The 19,577-nt window shown below is 49.5% G+C and overlaps 1 protein-coding gene across 1 annotated transcript; it reads right to left on the bottom strand.

Annotated features, from left to right (window-relative positions):
* Positions 1–1,114: 1,114 nt before the first annotated feature.
* On the bottom strand, positions 1,115–2,041 carry LOC115526801 (olfactory receptor 287). Its single transcript, XM_030334110.1, has one exon. It carries the CDS (start codon positions 2,039–2,041, stop codon positions 1,115–1,117), a length of 927 nt encoding a protein of 308 aa, XP_030189970.1.
* Positions 2,042–19,577: the final 17,536 nt, after the last annotated feature.

Raw genomic sequence — 19,577 nt, forward strand, 5'->3', positions numbered from 1 at the left:
GTCGGAGAGAGGCAGTATACTTTTACTCTGGCCCTGGGCCCACGGGGTGTCTGGGAACCCCACCTTCCCACTGTTGGGAGATGTCTCCTCAACCCACTGGGCAGACGCTTACTGGTACCTGTGGGCACAGGGTCACTGCAGAGAATAAACACCCTGGACGTGGCGTCCCTCGGCCTTGCCTGACCCGTGTATGAGGTGGGAAGAGGGACAGTGCACCTGCTGAGTATGGGTGCCACCAGCAGCACCTCCCGAGCACCTGCTCCCGTCGGGCCCTGGACACACGGGCTCCCCGCACACTCATCAGGGCCCCATGGGATTGCGCACGCGCCGTCTCCATTCGTAGACAAAGTCACAGAGTCGTTATGTGACTTGCCCAAGTCACACCGGCAGAGGGTTGGATTCGGAGCCTGTGCTTGCTGCTCTGAGAATATGTAATGATGGGCTGTCGCGTCAGACCAGGCCTCCACAGAGGTTCCAGACCCCGAGGACCTCACACCACTGAGCCACTCAGAGGCCGAACCAAGCCCCCCGCCCTTTGACACGGGTGCGTCCCGCAGTGCAGACCCCAGGAGGAGGTGAGCCCTGAGAGGGGTGCTCTGAGGCAAACCCACACGCTGACTCCAAACGAGAGTCCGTGTGCCACCAATGAGGGCAGACTCAGGAAGCCACGCGTGTTAGCAGTGGGGAAAAACCCAAGGGCAGACAGCCCACCCCTCACTGACAAGACAGCTCGCAGCCCCCCGGGACCCAGACCGGGCCGGGGGCTCACGGGCTGGTCCAGCGCCCAGTACTGGCGGGCAGCGGCTATGTGCCAGGGCACATAGTGCTTCCCGGGGCGTCGTGTCCTCATTTCGCTTCCACAATCTGTGTCTGGACCCCGGGGGCTGAGCACCCCCAAGCCTGTGAGAGGGGCGGAGACCCCCTGAGGCCGGGATGGGAGGGCCCCTCCCACACCGCCAAGCACCCTTCCCGAGCCCCCTGCCGCCCAAGAGCCCCCGCCCACACTGGGACATCAGGATGCTGTTTCCAGCCCGTGCAGAGAGCGATGCTGAGCGCTGGCTCCCACAGACGGGGCAGTCCGATGGCCCGGTCCCACTGTGTGCGCTCGGAGGGTTCACTTCCGCTGCACCGACCTCCGCAGAGCCTCCCTGACGTCCTTGTTCCTCAGGGTGTATATGAAGGGGTTCAGCACGGGAGTGACAACGGTGTTCAGCACCGTGACGGCCTTGGTCAGGTCCAGCGAGCTCTCCACCGAGGTCCTCACATGCAGGAAGATGGTGGAGCCGTACCAGATGAGGACCACGGTGAGATGGGAGGAGCAGGTGGAGAAGGCTCTGTGCCGGCCCCGGGCCGAGGGGATCCTGATGATGGTGGCAGCGATGTAGGCGTAGGAGAGCAGCGTGACAAAGCAGGAGCCCAGGATGACACAGAAGGCAATGCCGAAGGCCGCCAGCTCCACACCCCGCGTGTCGCTGCAGGACAGCACGATCCAGGGTGCGATGTCACAGAAGAAGTGGTTGATGACGTGGGAGCGGCAGAAGGAGAGGCGAGCAACGAGGGCAGCGGGCACGGTGATGGCAGAGAAGCCGCACAGCCAGGAGCCCAGAGCGAGGCGGGCGGAGAGCCCAGGCGTCATGGTGCTGCCGTAGCGCAGCGGCAGGCAGATGGCCAGGTAGCGGTCGTAAGCCATCGCGGCCAGCAGGAAGTACTCGGTGCAGCCCAGCGAGAAGACGAAGTACATCTGCGCCGCGCAGCCGGCCAAGGAGATGGCTCCACTGTGCGAGGCGAACGTGGCCAGGGCCTTGGGCACACAGGCCGTGGTGAACCAGATCTCCAGGAAGGAGAGGTTGCAGAGGAAGAAGTACATGGGCGTCTGCAGGCGCCGGTGCGCCCCGACCAGGGAGATGATGGCCAGGTTCCCGGCCACCGTGAGCACGTACGCGACCAGGAAGAGGAGGAAGAGCCAGGTCTGCAGGCCCCGTGGCCCCGGGAAGCCCAGTAGGATGAATGTGGAGAGGTTCTGGCTGCGGCCCCAGGCCATGAAGGCAGCCCGGACACCCACCACCCTCACCAGTACGAGGGACCTCCTACCCCAAGCCCTCACTGAGGCCTAGGAACGGAGGGGCCCGGCCCGTTCCCCTCTCCCTGGGGTCCACTCACCTCGTCTCTAATCCCAGTGCTCCAGCCAGGCCTGGTGTCCCTGTGGGAGCCCGTGGACCACGGATGACCGTGGACCTCGCCCTCTTGGGGGGAAGCCGCTCAGGAGACTGGACCCAGGTTATCAGTTGCTTGCCACCTAGGGAGGGGGGACATCTCCTCATTCTAGACTCCTTGTCACCTTGTGGGAGGGGTCCTTATTCTAGACTCACGAGGCCAGGGAAAGGACAGGAATTGTCATGTTTTCACAAATGAAATTACGTATGGCTTCATTTTTCGCATTTTCATCCAACAAACCAGATTGATTCCTAGGAAAGCATTCTTACCTCTGTGCCCAGTAAAGCCCCCCCCACACACACACCCAGCACAACAACGGTCAGAGGAAGCCCATGGGGGCCCTGCTCTCCTTGCCTGGGGCTGTCACCCTGGATTATTCGTTAGCTGGGAACCCGGCAGCCAGGAGGCTCTGACGTGTGGAATTGCAAACAGCTCCATCACCAGCGCCCCCTCCTGGCAAGAAGCTGCAGGTGGCACTGTTGGGGGGGGGCGATGGAACCTGCTGGAGGGGAGGGGGCACTTGAGGGTGGCTGCCTGCTTGAGAGAGTGAGGGGCTGCGGCACCATTGAGGAGGGGGTTTGATGGGAACTGAGCTCGGCACCACCCCCAACCCCTCTCTACAGGGCTGGACTCTGCCCAGCCGGCTGCTCTGGGCCCACAGCACCCAGTGAGTGTCCGAGGGGGCAGCTGGGCAGAGGCAGGAAGTGACCGCACAAGCGTGGAGCCCAGAGCAAGGCTTCTCCCCGACAGTGTCCAGACCCTGGGTCCACCCCGGGAGGACTGCACTCAGGAGTCACAGCGACCCCTGCAGTTTTCTGCCTGCGCCCCTCCTGCCCCCTGCCATGCACAGGTGCACACACCACCCACACAGAATCTCACACCTGTGCACACCACACACACACGCATGGGCCTGTGCTCACACGTGTGTGCACACTCACTACCTGAACCAGCCCCTGGAACAGTCACCCTGGCTCCTGATGGGCTGGGGGTCCCTTGGCTGCGTCCCCTCCCCAGACCCACAGTGCAGTCAGCAAAGCTACCCCCAACAGTGCCAATCGGTAACAAAGTGACCAAGCTCCAGCCACAGCCACAGGACACCTGGTCGGGCTGTAGCCCCCGCCTTTCGCAGCCATGCAGCTGTGTGGTGAACGTTCGGGCAAAAGCCAACCCCAGCAGACAGGCCAGTCCCCTCCCCACCCTCAGGTCCCAGGAGTGGGGCCACTGTGGGTCCTGGAAGAAGCAGTCTTCGCAGCAGGGCCCCCGTGACCCCATCTCCTGGGGGCCAGCGTGCTTTTCAGCTGCCACCTCCAGAGTTCAGGTGGGCACAGGCCGCTGCCCAGGCTGCACCAGGGCCTGAGTCCACTGCACGGCTCGTGAGCCCTCACTCTGCCCCTGCAGCCCAGCACTCTGCCCGGGGCACTGGGTCCTGACCCGGAGAATTGGGCTGTTTTGCTCAGCCTTGACTCCAGGACAAGCTTCGTTTAGAAACCTTTTTCACCGCTCAAGATTACGGCTACAAAGACTAAAAAGAGACCTATCCAGGGCTCTCCCAGTTCTCCGGCCCCAAATCTCCCGCCTTCCTGTGCCCCTGGAGCTACACGTGCAGGGGAGTCAGGCCCTCCCGGCTGTGCAGTGTGAGGACCACTCAAATCCCATGGAATCTTCCACATCTTGCAAGGGGTCCCATAAGGGCTAGAGAAGATAGAACTAAATAAATGGGCGGGCGGTCCCAAAATGAGTCTACCTTGGGACCCTCCCCCCTACAGTGGCCTGACTCCTCAAGAGGGACAGTGTGGGTGGGAGGGTCCACTCGCCCAGGTCGGCTCGCAGGGACATAGCATGATCAAGGTCACTCACCCAAGGGGTGTGAGCTCGATCCAGGATTTCCCCCCCGAAGCAGCCCAGAGACCAGGAGGGTGAGCTCGGGATGATTCCAAGGACCCTCCAGGCAGGGCTGTGTCCTGGGGGGCGGGGGGGCCCCTGTGGTCTCCTGTTGCCTGACCGCTTGCTTCCCACCGCCCGTCTGCTGGAGACGCAGCAAGAAGGAACAGAGGTGGGGGGTCAGGAGCTGCTGCGGATCTGCAGCTCCAGGGCGTCCGTGGCACTGGCCGGGAGGCAGGTCCGGGCTGTCCGGGAAGACGGCCTGGCCATCCACCAACATGAGAGCGGAGTGCAGTCCCCAAGCCCCCTGTGGGGGGCCCCAGGCGTGCAAGGCCACTCTGCCCAGGCGACCCTGACTCTGGGTACTCAGGGTGGCCAGTACTGGTGAGCCCAGCACAGACCCCGGAGCACAGGTGTGGAGGCTGCCCCAACCCCCGCCATGAGAAGGAAGCCAGTGGCACCTCCCCTGTTGTCCTGTTCCTTGGGCTGTTGTCCTTCCCTCAGATTGTGGCCGTGCCGTGTCCCCTCTTCCTCTCCTGCAGGACGGTGATTCCACCAAGCCCCGCTGGCCGTCAGCTAACACACAGCCCTGGCGCTCCTGCTCACAGCCCAAGGACCGGATGCAACTGATATAGGGGAGGGAGGGGGATCCCCCACACTGGAGAGCCCCCCGCCTGCCCACCCACCAATGGGGAGGGTAGAGGGTGAGCCCTGTGCCCTCCGACACTCTGGTGACTTCTGCCCTCACCCAGCCTCCCTCGGGGGTAGGCCTGCAAGGACCCACTTGTTAATGATAGAGCTGCAATGAGACTGGCTCTAGGGGCTGGCGAGGGCCCCAAGGGTGGTCCTGGGCAGCAACCAGCATCCTAAGCAGGGCCTCTTGCCCTTAGGCTGTGCCTGGAGGCCGTTTCTCACCCACAGCTCAAGTGCATTTTCCCCATGCCAGGCTCGTCTCTTGGGGCCATGCCCTACACGGGGTGCCCGCACCTGGGGACAGCAGCAGCCCCAGGGCATGGGCTGGCTGCACCCTGGACACTGGTGTTCTTGGCAGGTGCTCTGTGTCTGGTTCTCCCGTCTGCAAGTGGGGCATTTTCCCCATCCGTAAGCTACGCCTCCATGTCCCCTCTGGAAACAAGGTGATGACGCCCCACAGGTTGACAGGCAGAGCAGGCTGCCCCACTCCCCGCCCCCACCCAGGCTCGCAGGAAATGGCTGCAGTAAAAAGAGCCAAGCTGGGGGCTGTCTGCCACCAGGCAGCTTCCCGAGGTGGCGTCCAGCCCGGCGTGCCCTGTCCACAGGTGGCTGTGGCCGTGAGCAAAAGCCCACCCTCTGCACTCTGCCAGCATCAACCCCGGGGACACCTCGGGGCACACCTACGGGGCGCACTCAGGATATGCGGAACTGGGGTCATGGCCATGGGAAGGTGGTCACTCGGGGCCTGGGCCTCAGTGGCAGAGACTGAGCCGCCCAGGGCAGGGGTCCTGGGAGATGGTGGGAGTGTGCTCCCCACAAGCCTCCCCCCGTTTCCCTCATCAGCATTGGCCAAAGCGGGTCCTGACGAGGCCCCAGGGACAAGGGGCACTGTGGCAGTCGGGACGTATGCTGACCCCTGCCGGCCTGCTCCGGGGTGACAAGTGTTACACTGCCCTGGGACTCCAGTGCCACACAGGTGTCTGGGCTGCCCCTAATTGGGAGTTCGTTAAAAGTTGGCGCAGGGTGTCCCCTGGGGCAGGAGCCGTGCCTCATCAATTAGCACCAAAGGCAGGGGCTGCCACTGGTCTGGGAAAACACAGAGCGCTGCTTTGTTTGATTCAATAAACACTTTTTCCAAATCTGGTAACACTCTAGGAATTTGGGAGATGTCGAAGTAGAAGAGAGATTTTCAAGGCACAGATCAGTGTGGAGATTTGCTACGTCTTCCCTTCCTTGGGATTATGTTTCCCCGTGTCACGGACAGGGACACACTTGTGTGCCCCCATTTATTTTTTCATTATTAACTTATGGTTGACATACAAGAACGGTGCACATGCTTCAAGTATACGTCTTGGTGAGTCTGAAGATACGCATACACCTGTGAAATGGTCACCATCGCCTCGGAAAGTCTCCCTCCTTCCCTGCGCAGAAGGTAAGAGCCTCCCACTGAAGACTGACCCTCAGGCTCAGCGCCACACACCAGGCTTTCACAGGGACAGGGACAGGGACATGCAGGGACAGCTGGGTTCCGGCTCCTCCTATGAAGGGACGCTCTTACAAGCCTATGTTGACCAGTTTCCGTAGTGTAGTGGTTATCACGTTCGCCTGACAAACCTATGTTGACCAAAAGCTTCTTCATGGTTCTGGTAATTTCCTTACAATAGAAGAAGAGCAGTTCAAATCCCTAATTCCCCCACTGATAAAGCCACTCAAGAGGTGACAAGGCCCAGGGGCTTGTGCCCAGAAACGCAGAGCCAGACCATGAGCTGGGCACCCCCTCTTGGACCCCTTTCTCCGTGAAAGAGCGATGGTCTGTCCTGCTTCCTCTGCCCCGGAATCAAATGTGATCACGTGCAGGAGGGTGCGGGGGCTCATGATCACGCTGACCAGACACCTCAGAGCCCCGCCTCCAGGGCTGGGCCGGGGCCCAGGACAGCCCCAGGGTGCACCAGGGCTCCTGTGACCTGGCTCACACCTGGGACCCCAGGACCATGGCTGACCCACACCTAGCTTCCTTCTCAGTTTCTGAGCCTGGTCCTTACAGAATCACCTTCTGTCCCGGCCCACCTTCTCTGCAGACCTCCTGCCTGAGAACCTCAGAGTTTGAACCTCACCCTATGACCTCCAGCTCCTGCACCAAAATGTCCACTGAGATGCTGCATAGTTGACATAGAAATTGCTGGGAGACCTGGTTTCTTCCAGGCTGGATGGTCCTGGGCCTCCGTCCCCCATGCCCAACAGAGAAGGACAGGAGTGCCCCTCTGCCAGCAGGAGGAGGTCCCCCTCTTTGAGAACCATGGCATATTGAAGACAAAATTGAGGGGGGGTGGGCACCTGGGTGGCTCAGTCAGTTGAATGTCCAACTCTTGATTTTGGCTCAGGTCATGATCCCAGGGTCATGGGATCAAGCCCAGAGTGGGGCTCCGTGCTCAGCATGGAGCCTGCTTAAGATTCTCTCTCTCTCCTCTCTCTCTCTCTCTCTCTCTCTCTCTCTACCCCTTTCTCCAGCTCCTTCTCTCTCTCTCTCTCTCTCTAAAATAAAAATAAAAACAAATTTAAAGAAAAATATGGAATCAGGCGGGGCTCTGAGTATCACTGAGAAGCCTCCACCTGGGAAAACTACAAGTTTTACAAAGAAGTGAAAAACTAAAGACAAAAACTGAATACAATTAGTGACTAAAGGTCTGCCTGGGTTTAGTGGCAGTACCTTCTTTAAGGACATCCTCACAAGCACCATCTCTACAACAGAACTCGGAGAAACAGCCAAATGTGTGGTGTAAGACAGAGGAAGCCAAGCAGACAGTTGAGGGAGGAAAGCGCTGTTCAGCACTGGAAAACTGATGTGAAATAAATGCTTATCTTAAACCATGCACAATAATAAACTCCAGATACAGATTTTGTAGGAAAGCTGAAAGACTTTGAAAGTGAAAACACAACATACCAACTCGTGGGATGTAGAAAGAGCCGTGCGCATACAGGGAAACACGAGTGTAAACACATTTGTAAAAGAAGAAAATTCTCAAACTAATAAACTAAAAACACCTTTAGGAACTTGAAAAAGAAAAGCAAACTCAACTCAAACCCAATGGAAAGGAGGAAGTAATAAACTTTGAGCAGAGACAAATGAAATACAGGATATAAAAATAGAATCAACAAAACCAAAAATTGGTTCTTGAGAAGATCAGTGAAATTGACAAACCTCCCATTACACTGGCAAAGAAAGGAGGAGAGATGCACATTAGTCAGAAACGAGAGCAGGGACATCACCACCGACCTCACAGAAATAAGAAGGGTTACCGGAGAATGCAGGGCAATACCAACAAATTAGATATCCTGGATGGAATGGACAAATTCTTAGACACACAAATGCCAAAAGTGACTCAAGAAGAAATAAACAATTTGAACAGACCTGTATCAAGTAAAGAAATTGATCCATATGCAAAAACCTCCAGGCAGAGAAAAGCCCAAAACCAGATGGCTCCACTAATGAATTCTACCAAACAATTAAAGAAGAATCAACACCTTCCCAAATCTTCCAAGAAATAGAAGAGGGAAGAACACTTCCTAATGTGAAGCCAGCACTGCCTGATAAGAAGGCCAAAGACACCACCAGAAAACTACATACCAATATCTACAAATGTAGATGCAAAAATCCTCAACAAAATGCTAGAAAACCAAATCCATGGCATGTTAAAAGGGTTATACACCATGACCAGTGGGATTTATCCCCAGAATACAAGGGTGATCCAACACCCAAAAATGAATAGAATAGAATAGAATAGACCACACTAATAGAATGAAGGAGAGAAATATGGGATTGACTGAATTAATGCAGGAAAACCATTAGACCGAAGGACAGAATTCCACATACTTTCATGATACAAATACTGAGAAAACTAGGTACAGAAGGGAACTTCTTCAAAATGATTGAGGGCATTTATGAAAAACCCACAGTTGCCATTATTCTCAACAGGGAAAGACTAAAAGCTTTCTTACTGAGAACAGGAACAAGAAGAGAATGCTGGCTTTCACAATGCTACTCAACATCACACTAAGTTCTAGCCAAAGCAATTAGGCAAGAAAAAAATGATAAAGGCATCCAAATGGAAAGAAGCAAAAGTATCTCTATTCCCAGATGGCATGATTCTTTATATAGAAAATCCCAAATCATCTATACCCCAAAAATAACTAGAACTAATAAGTGAAGTCAGCAAACCTTCAGAGTATAAGATCAACACAGAGAATATATTGTGTTTCTGAAATATGCTAGAAATGAGCAATTCAAAGTATAAATTAAGAAAAACCCATTAACAAAAGCATCAGAAAAGAATAAATAGGAATATATTTATAGGAATATATAAGAATAATATATAGGAATAAATATATAGGAATAAATTTAATCAACGAGGGGAAATACTTGTACACTAAAAACTACAAAACATTGTGGCAAAAAATTAATGAAGACCTAAATACATGGAAAGACAACCCATATTCATGGATCAGATGACTTAATATTGTTAACTTGGCAATGACACCCAAAGTGACCTATAGACTCAATGTAACTCCTATCAGAATAACAATGGCCTTTTTAGAAAAAAATTTCTTAGAAAACTGATTCTAAAATCAATATGGATTAGCAATGGCCCAGAATAGCCAAAATAATCTTGAAAAAGAACAAAGCTGTAGCACTCATACCTCTTGATTTCAAAACTTACTACAAAGCTATTGTAATCAGAAGAGTGTGGTACTGGAATAAAGAAAGACATATAGACCAATGGAATAGAATTGAGAGTCAAGAAATAAACTCATACATCTGTGGTCAACTGATTTTTGACAAGAGTACCAAGACCACTCCATAGGGAAAGAACTGTCTCTCCAACAAATGGGCTGGAACAATTGGACATCCACCTGCAGAAGAATGAAGTTTGACCCCCCTACCTCACACATTATACCAAAATTAACTCAAAATGGATCAATGATGAAAATATATTACTTAAAACTATAAAACTCATTAAAGAAAATATAGGGGTAAATCTTTATGATCTTGGATTTGGCAAAGGATTCTTAGATGTGACACCAAGAGCAACAAAAGGAAAAATAGATAAGTCAGAGTTCATACACATTTAAAACTTTTGTGCATCAGAGAACACTATCAAGAAATTGAAATGACAACTCACAAAATCAGATAAAATATTTGCAAATCTTATGTCCAATAAGGGTCTAGGATCCAGAATATATTTTTTTTAAAAAACTCTTACAACCCAACAACTAAAAGACAAGCAAGATAATTTAGAAATGGGCAAAGGACTTGAATAAACATTTCTCCAAAGAAGACATACAAGTGGCCAACAAGAACATGACAAGATGCCCAGTGCCATTAGTCATCAGGGAAATGCAAATCAAAACCACAATGAGACACCACTTCGCACCCACCAGGATAGGCTATCATTTTTTTTTAATGGAAAAGAACAAGTGTTGGTGAGAATGTAAAGAAATTGAAATCCTTGTACATTGCTGGTGAGAATGTAAAATGGTGCAGCCTCAGTGGAAGACAGTGTGGCAGTTCCTCAGAAAGTTAAATAAGAGTTAGTATATGACCCAGCAATTCCATTAATAGGTATATATCCAAGAGAATTGAAAACCGGTATGAATGTACATAGCAATGATATTCACAATAGCCAAAAGTTAGAAACAACCCTAATGTCCACCAACAGATGAATGAAGAGATAAAATGTGGTATATACTTCAATGGAATATTATCCAGTCATAAAAAGGAATCGACACATCGCTAAATCCCGCTGGACCACATGCTCTCACTTGTTCATGTTATGTCATGTGAATTTCACTTCAGTAAGAAAAGAAAGGAAAAAGAAAATAATGTCAAAAAGAAGGAAATCTTTAAAACAATTCCATGAATATATAGATGAATATTATTCTGACCACAGAGTAGTCAAGAACTTCCTTAAAAAATGTGAATCATAAAAGAAAATTTGGGGGATGCCTGGGTAGCTCAGTCGGTTAAGAATCTGACTCTTGGTTTCAGCTCTGGTCATGATCTCACAGTTTGTGAGTTCGAGCTCCACATCAAGATCTGTGCTGACAGCATGGAGCCTGCTTGGGCTTCTCTCTCTCCCTCTCTGTCTGCCCCTCCCCCACTTGCTCACGCGCGCGCGCTCTCCCTCTGTCTCTCAAAATAAGTAAATAAACAAAAAATTTTTAAAAAATTTTTGAAATTTCTGAAAATCTGTTAAAATTAAGACCTTTGGGGAGACTAGATGGCTCACTTGGTTAAGCATCTGACTTCAGCTCAGGTCATGATCTGACAGCTGGTGAGTTCAAGCCCCACATTGGGCTCTGTATTGACAGATCAGAGCCTGAAGCCTGCTTCAAATTCTGTGTCTCCCTCTCTGTCTGCCCCTCCCCCCCCCACTCATGCTCGCTCTCTCTCGCTCTCTCTCAAAAATAAATAAACATTTAAAAAATTTTTTTAATTTTTAATTAAGATGTTTATGATGAATCGCTGAATTCTACTCCTGAAACCATTACTACACTATATGTTAACTAACTAGGATTTAAATCTAAAAAAAAAGAAATTGAACATAAAAAAAATTAAGATCTTTAACACTTCACCAAAGAAGATATACAGATGGAAAATAAACATACGAAAGGCTGACCAACAAAATATGTCACTAGGAAATTGCAAATTAAAACAAGGAGATGCCATGACATGCCTATAAAAATGGCTGAAATCCAAAACCCTGACAATGCAAAATGGTGGCAAGGATGCAGAGCAACATTGCTGGTAGGGAAAGCAAAATGATAAAGCCACTTTGGAGGGTGGTTTGGCAGTTTCTTATGCAGCTAAATATACTCTTGCCATACAACCCAACAATGACACTCTTAGGTATTTACCCAACTGATCTGAAGACTTATGCCCACACAAAAACTGCACAAGCACATGAATGTTGATAGCAGCTTCATTCATAGTTGCTCAAAACGAGAAGCAAACAAGATGCCTCTTAACAGGTGAATGGATAAACAAAAAGCCTGCATGCTGTATGATTCCAATTATATGACATTCTGGAAAAGTCAAAATTAAGGAGACAGTAAAATGATCAGTTCAGGGGGAAGGAGAGAGTGTTTAGCAGGTAAAGCTCAGAGGATTTTTAGGGCAGACAAACTAGCTGTATGATAGTGCAATGGCACATATGTGATACTTGTTGAAACCATAGGACTTTACCACATAAGAAGTGAACTTTAATGTATGCAAATTTTAAAAACTCATTTGGGAGGTTTGGGGATCTGGGAAACAATCTAACCATAGGGGTGGGTGTAAATGTGCTGATCTAAATAATGTTGAAAATAAGTGGAGTCTGTAAGACCAACAGCAAGAAAGCTACACAAGCACTGTACTTCAGCTGATAAAGCTTCTTCCTGACAGAGTAGATGTTAGCAATCCTGGTGCCACTATGCATGTATGCTGAAATTGAACAGCTGAATGAGTGGATGTTGGATTGTGGGAGACAGGGTTGTCACTGCTGGAGTGGACTTACACATCAGCAAGGGCAGGAGGCTGGAATGACCCATGTAGTGGTGGATGAGAGGTGGAGATGTCGGTGAGGTCTCGTGTTCAGCTTAATATGGGTACAGATGGCTACACACATAGTGTTCAGAGATATGTGCACATGCACAGGTTAATATCCACACATAAAACTCTTCACTCTGTCAGCTGAGAGGACCTAAAAGTGACAACACTCCAGGAGCAACAAGTGGTTTCTAATATGTTTGTCTAACAAAAAGCACCAGATCTCCTTGGAGAAATCACTGAATTTATGGCTGGGGCAAGAAATTTACACAAGATGGGACTGGAACATATCACAGCACCAGAATTTTAATAATAAGTGTTCAGAAAGAAGAAAGCACAGTGATGTCAAAGGGGCCAAGAAGACAACTGTCTCTCCGGCCAAAGCTGAGACAGCAAGACAATAAAGACGGCAGTATTGGAATAACCCAAAGTGTGAAGTAGGTATCCATGACTCTGTACTGATATAAACAAGTGATTGGATAAATAAACAAATCAATGGACAGAATAGACAAATGTCTCATGAAGAAGAATTCCAAATAATCTGTGTACATGTTCCTTTCTCCAGGAGGGAGAACATGACTTACAACCCCTTAAATATGGGCTGTGCATGGAACCTCCTTCCAAAGAGGGCAGTATGGAAGGGAAGTGAATGACAGTGGAGAAATCTGACACATGGCCTCAGCCAGGTGACCAACCATGATCATCCAAGTGAACAGCATGTGCCCTGATGTGATGTGATGTGATGTGATGAAAACAGCACTTCACATCTGTGTCTTCCTCCAAAGACCCAAAGCCCCAGTCTAGTCATAAGAAAAACATGAGACAAATCCCAGCTGAGGACATTATACAAGATAGATGACCAGAACTCCTCAAAACTGTCAGGGTCATAAAAAATAAAAACAAAAATAAGAAAAGTTTGAGAAACTCACAGCCAAGAGGCGCCTAAGCAGATATAACAACTGAATGTAACGTGGGATCCTGTATAGGATTCTGGGACAGAAAAGGGATATTGGATAAAAACTAAGGAAATCCAAATAAAGTATGAACTTTAATTGATAAGAACATATCAGTATTGGTTCATTAATTGAACAAACGTACCATATTAATGTAAGTTATTAGTACTAGGGGAAACTGGGTGTGGGGTATATAGGAACTGTCGGTACTATCTTTGCAGCTCTTCCATAAATCTAAAACTGTTCTAAAATAATTTTGAAAAATGTATAACTTCTGTTTCATCAAAAGACATCTTAAAGGAACTGAAGAAGAGAAGCTATAATCTGGAGAAAGGTATTTGTAAAACATGCTAAAACTTACAAACCACTGATGAAAGCAATCAAAGATGGCCTAAATAAATAGAGAAATATACCATGTTCATGGTTTGGAGACTATTGTAAAGATGCTAATGGTCCCCAAGCTGATCTATGGATTCAATAAAATTCTAGCAGAACTTCGTTATAGAAAACAATAAGCTGAGTCTAAAATTTATGGAAAAGAAAAGGAGTTAAAAGAGCCAAAGCTATTTGGAAAAAAGAACCAAGTCAGAGAACTCACACTACCTGTACCTGGTTGCAATACATGTAAAGCTATAGTAATCAAGACAGTGTGGTATTGGAAAAAGATAAACATATAGAAGTGGAACAGACTGGAGAATCCAAACATGAGACGCACACAGGACTGATTTCCACAAAGATGAAAGGTAATTCAATCTTCAGCAAATAGTGCCAGAAAAATCATCCATCCATATGCAGAAAAATGAACTTCAATCTGTATCTCATACCGACACAAAAATTAAATGCTTCAAAGTAGATGATAGGTCTAAGTATAAAACCTTAGACATATGGAGAAAATGTTTGTGAGGCAAAAATTTCTTAGATGCAACATTAAAAGCACAATCCATAAAAGAAAAAAACTTTAACAGGATTTCATCGATAAAGAACTTCTGATCTTCAAGAGACTACTAGTAGACTCAAAATACAAGCCATGGGGCGCCTGGGTGGCGCAGTCGGTTGAGCGTCCGACTTCAGCCAGGTCACGATCTCGCAGTCCGTGAGTTCGAGCCCCACGTCGGGCTCTGGGCTCATGGCTCAGAGCCTGGAGCCTGTTTCCGATTCTGTGTCTCCCTCTCTCTCTGCCCCTCCCCTGTTCATGCTCTGTCTCTCTCTGTCCCAAAAATAAATAAAAAAAACGTTGAAAAAAAATTAAAAAAAAAAATACAAGCCATGATTTGGGGGAAAAAACATTTACAAATCAAGTATCCGATATATTTGCATTCAGAATTTAAAATTCTCAAACTTTAATAGCAAAGAAACAATCAACTCAATAAACAAACAGGTGTAAGACTTGAATGGGCATTTCACCAAAGAATGGATAATAATCACATAGACAGGCAACATCATTAGTCAACAGGAAACTGCAAATAAAAACCACAAGGAGGGAACCTGGCTGGCTCCACCAGTACAGCGTATGACTCTCGATGTCAGGGTCATGAGTTCAAGCCCCATGTTGGGTGTAGAGATTCCTTAAGAATAAAATCTTTAAAAAAAAAAAAAAACACCCACAACACAAGGAGATACCACCACCAACTTCTTAGAACAACAGTTTTTAAAACTCACTACTGAGTGCCAAGTGGCATAGCCACATTGGACGATGGTTGGCAGCTCCTTACAAAGTTAAACATATACTTATCATATAACCCATACTTACATTCACACAAGAAAAACATACGCAAATGTTTATAGTGACTTAATTCATAATCAGCAAAAACTGGAACCAACCCAAAAGTGCCTCAGCTGGGGAATGGATAAACAGTGGTCCTTCCATAAATGGAATATTACCCACAATAAGGAGGAACACAGCTGATCTACACAACAGCACGGCTGAATCACGGAAGTGGTACGCTGAGGGAAGGAAGCCAGACTCAAAACAGGACACACTCTTTTGATACTATCTATAGAACATTCTAGAAAAGTCAAAATCATAGGAACAGAAAACATATTTGCCAGGTACTGGGGATGGGAGTCTTATTTACAAAGGGGCACAGAGGACACTTTTGGAGGGATAGAATTGCTCTGTATTTTTATTGTGGTGGTGGTTACACAAGTATACACACTTGTCAAAACGCACAGAACCATACACTAAAAAGAGTAGATGCTACTGTATTTAACTTATACCTTAACTTTTAAAATGTAAAAATATTTAAGAACACCTGTTCATCAAGACACCTTAAAGACAATGAAAACTAAAAGTTAAAAACTGAGAGAAGATATTGCAACATAGAGGAGACAATTAACTTTGAGATATATAAACAGGCTTTCAGCCATAAAAAATGAGCTCACTCCAGTCTAGCCCTCCGCCACAAACAACGACAAAATTAGACAAAATATATAATATGATTATACTTCTATACAATACTATAATTATGTAAATACTATAATTATAAAATACAGCACTATAATACATGTCTTTAACACTGTTTTCAGATGCTGGACAAGAGGCAGTGCAGGACTGTGACTCTAGACAGAAAGGAAACGGACAGGCTGGCCTCCAGGCATCAGTGCAGGCTGTGGAGGCCCGGGCTGCTGGTCAGCAAGGGGAGGAGACACAGACCGGAGCTCAGGGACACTGAGGCAGCTGTAATATAGGGGACAGACGCCCACATCCAGCCAGACAGAACACAGAGACGGGATTTACCCTCCCACCTGAAAGGAAACAGACAGAATATGGAAAACTGTGGATTTCAAGACCCTGGACATCAGGCCGTGAAGGACAGTGACCCTGACCAGTGTGAAACAAATGCAGTGAGTCCTGGCTTATTGCTTTGGGAGTTTTCAAGCCACCACCCAGGGAGGGACCCACGGAGACAGCCAGAGACCATGAGCTGGGGCAGAATGTTACGCAGGAGTCAAAATAAACGCCAGTCCAAGCGGCTTGCGACTCTTAATCTCAAGGTCTGAGTTGAAGCCCCACCCTGGGTGTGCAGCCGACTGTAACAGACAAGAACCTCCTGGAAAGGACAGTGAGGCTGGGGGTGTACTCCGGACGGGTGGCAGGTAACAGGCAAAGACCTACTTGTCACTGGGGAGACAGGGGGAAGGCCTCACACCCTCCCTCCAGGGACCCCGAAGCGCCCTCCACAAATTGCTCTGAGAGTCCCGCCCAGGTGAGAATTTGCAATTAGAAGATGCGGTGGGGAGCACGGCCACTAGTGAGCCCGATCAAAATCACCCGGGGCCAGAGGTGGCAGGGACCCAGTGAGCCGCGGCGGGTGTGGGGACAGACCCTCAGAGACCTGCGGGGACCCTGCGGAGGCCCTGCGCCTCCTGAGAGGTGCAGTTGAGTCGAGGCACAGGATCTGGGGAAAGGTTGGAAGGACCGCGCCTGGGGCAGGGGCGGGGGGGGGGGTGCAACAACACCCGCTGCCAGGCTGGGCACAGACGGCTGGGCACGGACACCGGAGCCCCCCGACGCCCTCAGCCTGGTGGGGGGGGGGGGCGTCCAACATGGTCCCACCGGCCAAGGCCCCACCCTCTGTCCTGCAGACACTTGCAGACGCAGCCTCTTCCTGCTGCATCACCAAGAATTGGGGGCACAGCCCTCATCCCCTCCGAACCCCGGCCTGTGCCCCACCCCCAGCTCGGAGCAGCCCCCTCCTCGGGTGAGCAGGCGCCAGAGGACCGTGCGTCATGCAGGAGTTACCCTGGTCCACTCTTGTCCACGGGGACAGCGCAAAGCGCAGCCGCTCCCCAGACCCCCAGGGGGAGTGGGCAAGGGTCCTGAGGCCCCCCCTCCTCCCGGACGGGCAGGAAAGCCTGGGGAGCCCCTCCCTGGCTGTGCCCCAGCACCCCCCCTCCCCGCAATGCGTCCATCCTTCAGACACCTACCTCCAGGGCTGTCGGACCAGAGCCCCGAACCGTGCAGCCCCTTAGCGGCTCCAACTGGACCGCTTCCATCCATCTCCCCCAAACAGCCATTATGCTGCCCAGAAAACACAAGACAAGGACGCATGATCTACATGGGGACATCAAAGCTGGGGGTGAGCCTCCCTCCCCTTGCGGCTGGCGACTATGCTCAGCCCTAGAGAGCTCACTGGCCATCTGATGGCAGTGGTGTCCTTCCCCAGGCAAGAGGGGGCCCTGGTCCTGAGCAGAGAAAAATATGAACGAGCATTCTTCTGGGGGAGGCGATCTGGATGAGACCAGGAAAGTGCCTGGGGACACAGCCAGAGGAGGCAGCCTGGGTCTTCCCTCTTGCGTTTTGTACACACCTAGGTGTGTGTGTGTGTGTGTGTGTGTGTGTGTGTGTACCTGAATGGATGGGTATGTGTGTGTGCACACCCAAGGAGGAGATCTGGAGGGGTGCACACTTGGGGTTGTGGTTGTGTAAAAAGTGTGCACCTGGTGCGTGTATGTGCATACGTGCACCTGAATGGATGGGTGTGGGGGGGGTGTGTGTGTGTGTGCACCTGGCAAGTCCAGACAGTGCCACAGGCCACACACGTGCCACCTTTTCTCAGAAACGAGAATGTCATTCTATTTAAAACTTGATGGGTCAGGGGCGCCTGGGTGGCGCAGTCGGTTAAGCGTCCGACTTCAGCCAGGTCACGATCTCGCGGTCCGTGAGTTCGAGCCCCGCGTCGGGCTCTGGGCTGATGGCTCAGAGCCTGGAGCCTGTTTCCGATTCTGTGTCTCCCTCTCTCTCTGCCCCTCCCCCGTTCATGCTCTGTCTCTCTCTGTCCCAAAAATAAATAAAAAACGTTGAAAAAAAATTTTTTTTTAAAAAATAAAACTTGATGGGTCTAATGACTAAATGGCATACCCATACCTGGTGTTTCTGCCTTTCTTCTCTGGCACTTGGGTACAAAGGTGGATTGATCCAGCACTCTCCTTATTGGGCTACTGTCACTGCCAGGGTGAGCGCTTCTCACTTGGTCCCACGTTTCCCACACTCCAATCACGCCCGTCAGGAACCCCGGTGTGATGTGTGGTGTTTGCCCTCGGACAGGACGCATGTATCCACAGATGTGTCGTATTGCTTTGCTTGTGAGAGTTTTAAATTCATGTAAGTGATTTTGTGCTGTAAATATTCTCTTACTGGGGCAGCAGGGTGGCTCAGTCAGTTAAGCGTCCGACTGTTGGTTTCAGCTCAGGTCATGATCTCACGGTTCATGGGTTCATGGGTTCTCTCTCTCCCTCTCTCTCTGCCCCTTTTGCACTCACACTTGCTCTCTCTCAAAATAAATAAACTTTAAAAAATAAAAAAAAATATTCTCTTACTATTCTGTTTTACATATTTTGAGGTCATGTCCTTCGTTAGGTACATAAAATTTAGAATTCTTTTGTCATCTTGGTAAATTTAACCTTTTATCATTAAGAAGTGTTACTCTTTGTTTCCAGTAATGCTTTTTGCCCTAATCTGTAAGGCTCGGTCTGGCATTAAGAGAGCTGAGCCAGCTTCCTTTTCGTTCACTGTTGCTTGTGTGACATAGGTTTTCATCTGCACCAGTACGTACCAGCCTCTCAGCTTCTGACCTGTTGTCAGCTCACCGAGCCGCTCAGGAACTCTACAAACCACATTTCTGTGTTCTCAGCTGCTCCCTGTTTCTGTGGAGAAGTCAGCTTTTTTTTACTTGTTTTAGGTATTTGGGTTTCCCCCCACTTTGGGAAGCTTTCAAGATCTTCTTGTCGTGTTTGGTTTCTGGGGTTTGCTTTTTCTTCAAATTTATCATGTTCGGAGTTCGTGATGCTTCTAGAATTTGTGCCTTGCCTCCTTGGTTTTTGAAAACGGTCAGCCTGTGTGCCCATAAACACTGCACTCGTCACCTTCCTTCTCTGCTGTCCGTTCAGTTTCCCTGGTCCATGCAGGGGGTCTTCTGTCACGTCCCCTCCGCCCCCAGCAGCCTGTTACGTACACTCTCTTCTTTTCTCTCCATGCTTTCTTCTGGATATTTCCTTCCGATCTTCCCGGTTACTAATTCTCCTTAGCCATATCTAATCTCTGTTTTTAAGTGTATTTTTTAGCTCTAGAATTTCCATTTGGTTCTTTTAGTTTCCTGTCCTCTATCAAAATTCTCAATCTTGTTTATGCCCGTAGACATGTGTAAATTCCTGAGTCTGTCAGTGACCCTCGTTTGCCTGTATTGGTCTCTGTCTGTTCCTAGCCAACACCGGGCTGTTTTATTACCGTGACTTCCTGTAACATCTTAACA

The sequence above is a fragment of the Lynx canadensis genome, chromosome D2 (genome assembly GCF_007474595.2).
Source record: "Lynx canadensis isolate LIC74 chromosome D2, mLynCan4.pri.v2, whole genome shotgun sequence".
NCBI lineage: Eukaryota > Metazoa > Chordata > Mammalia > Carnivora > Felidae > Lynx > Lynx canadensis.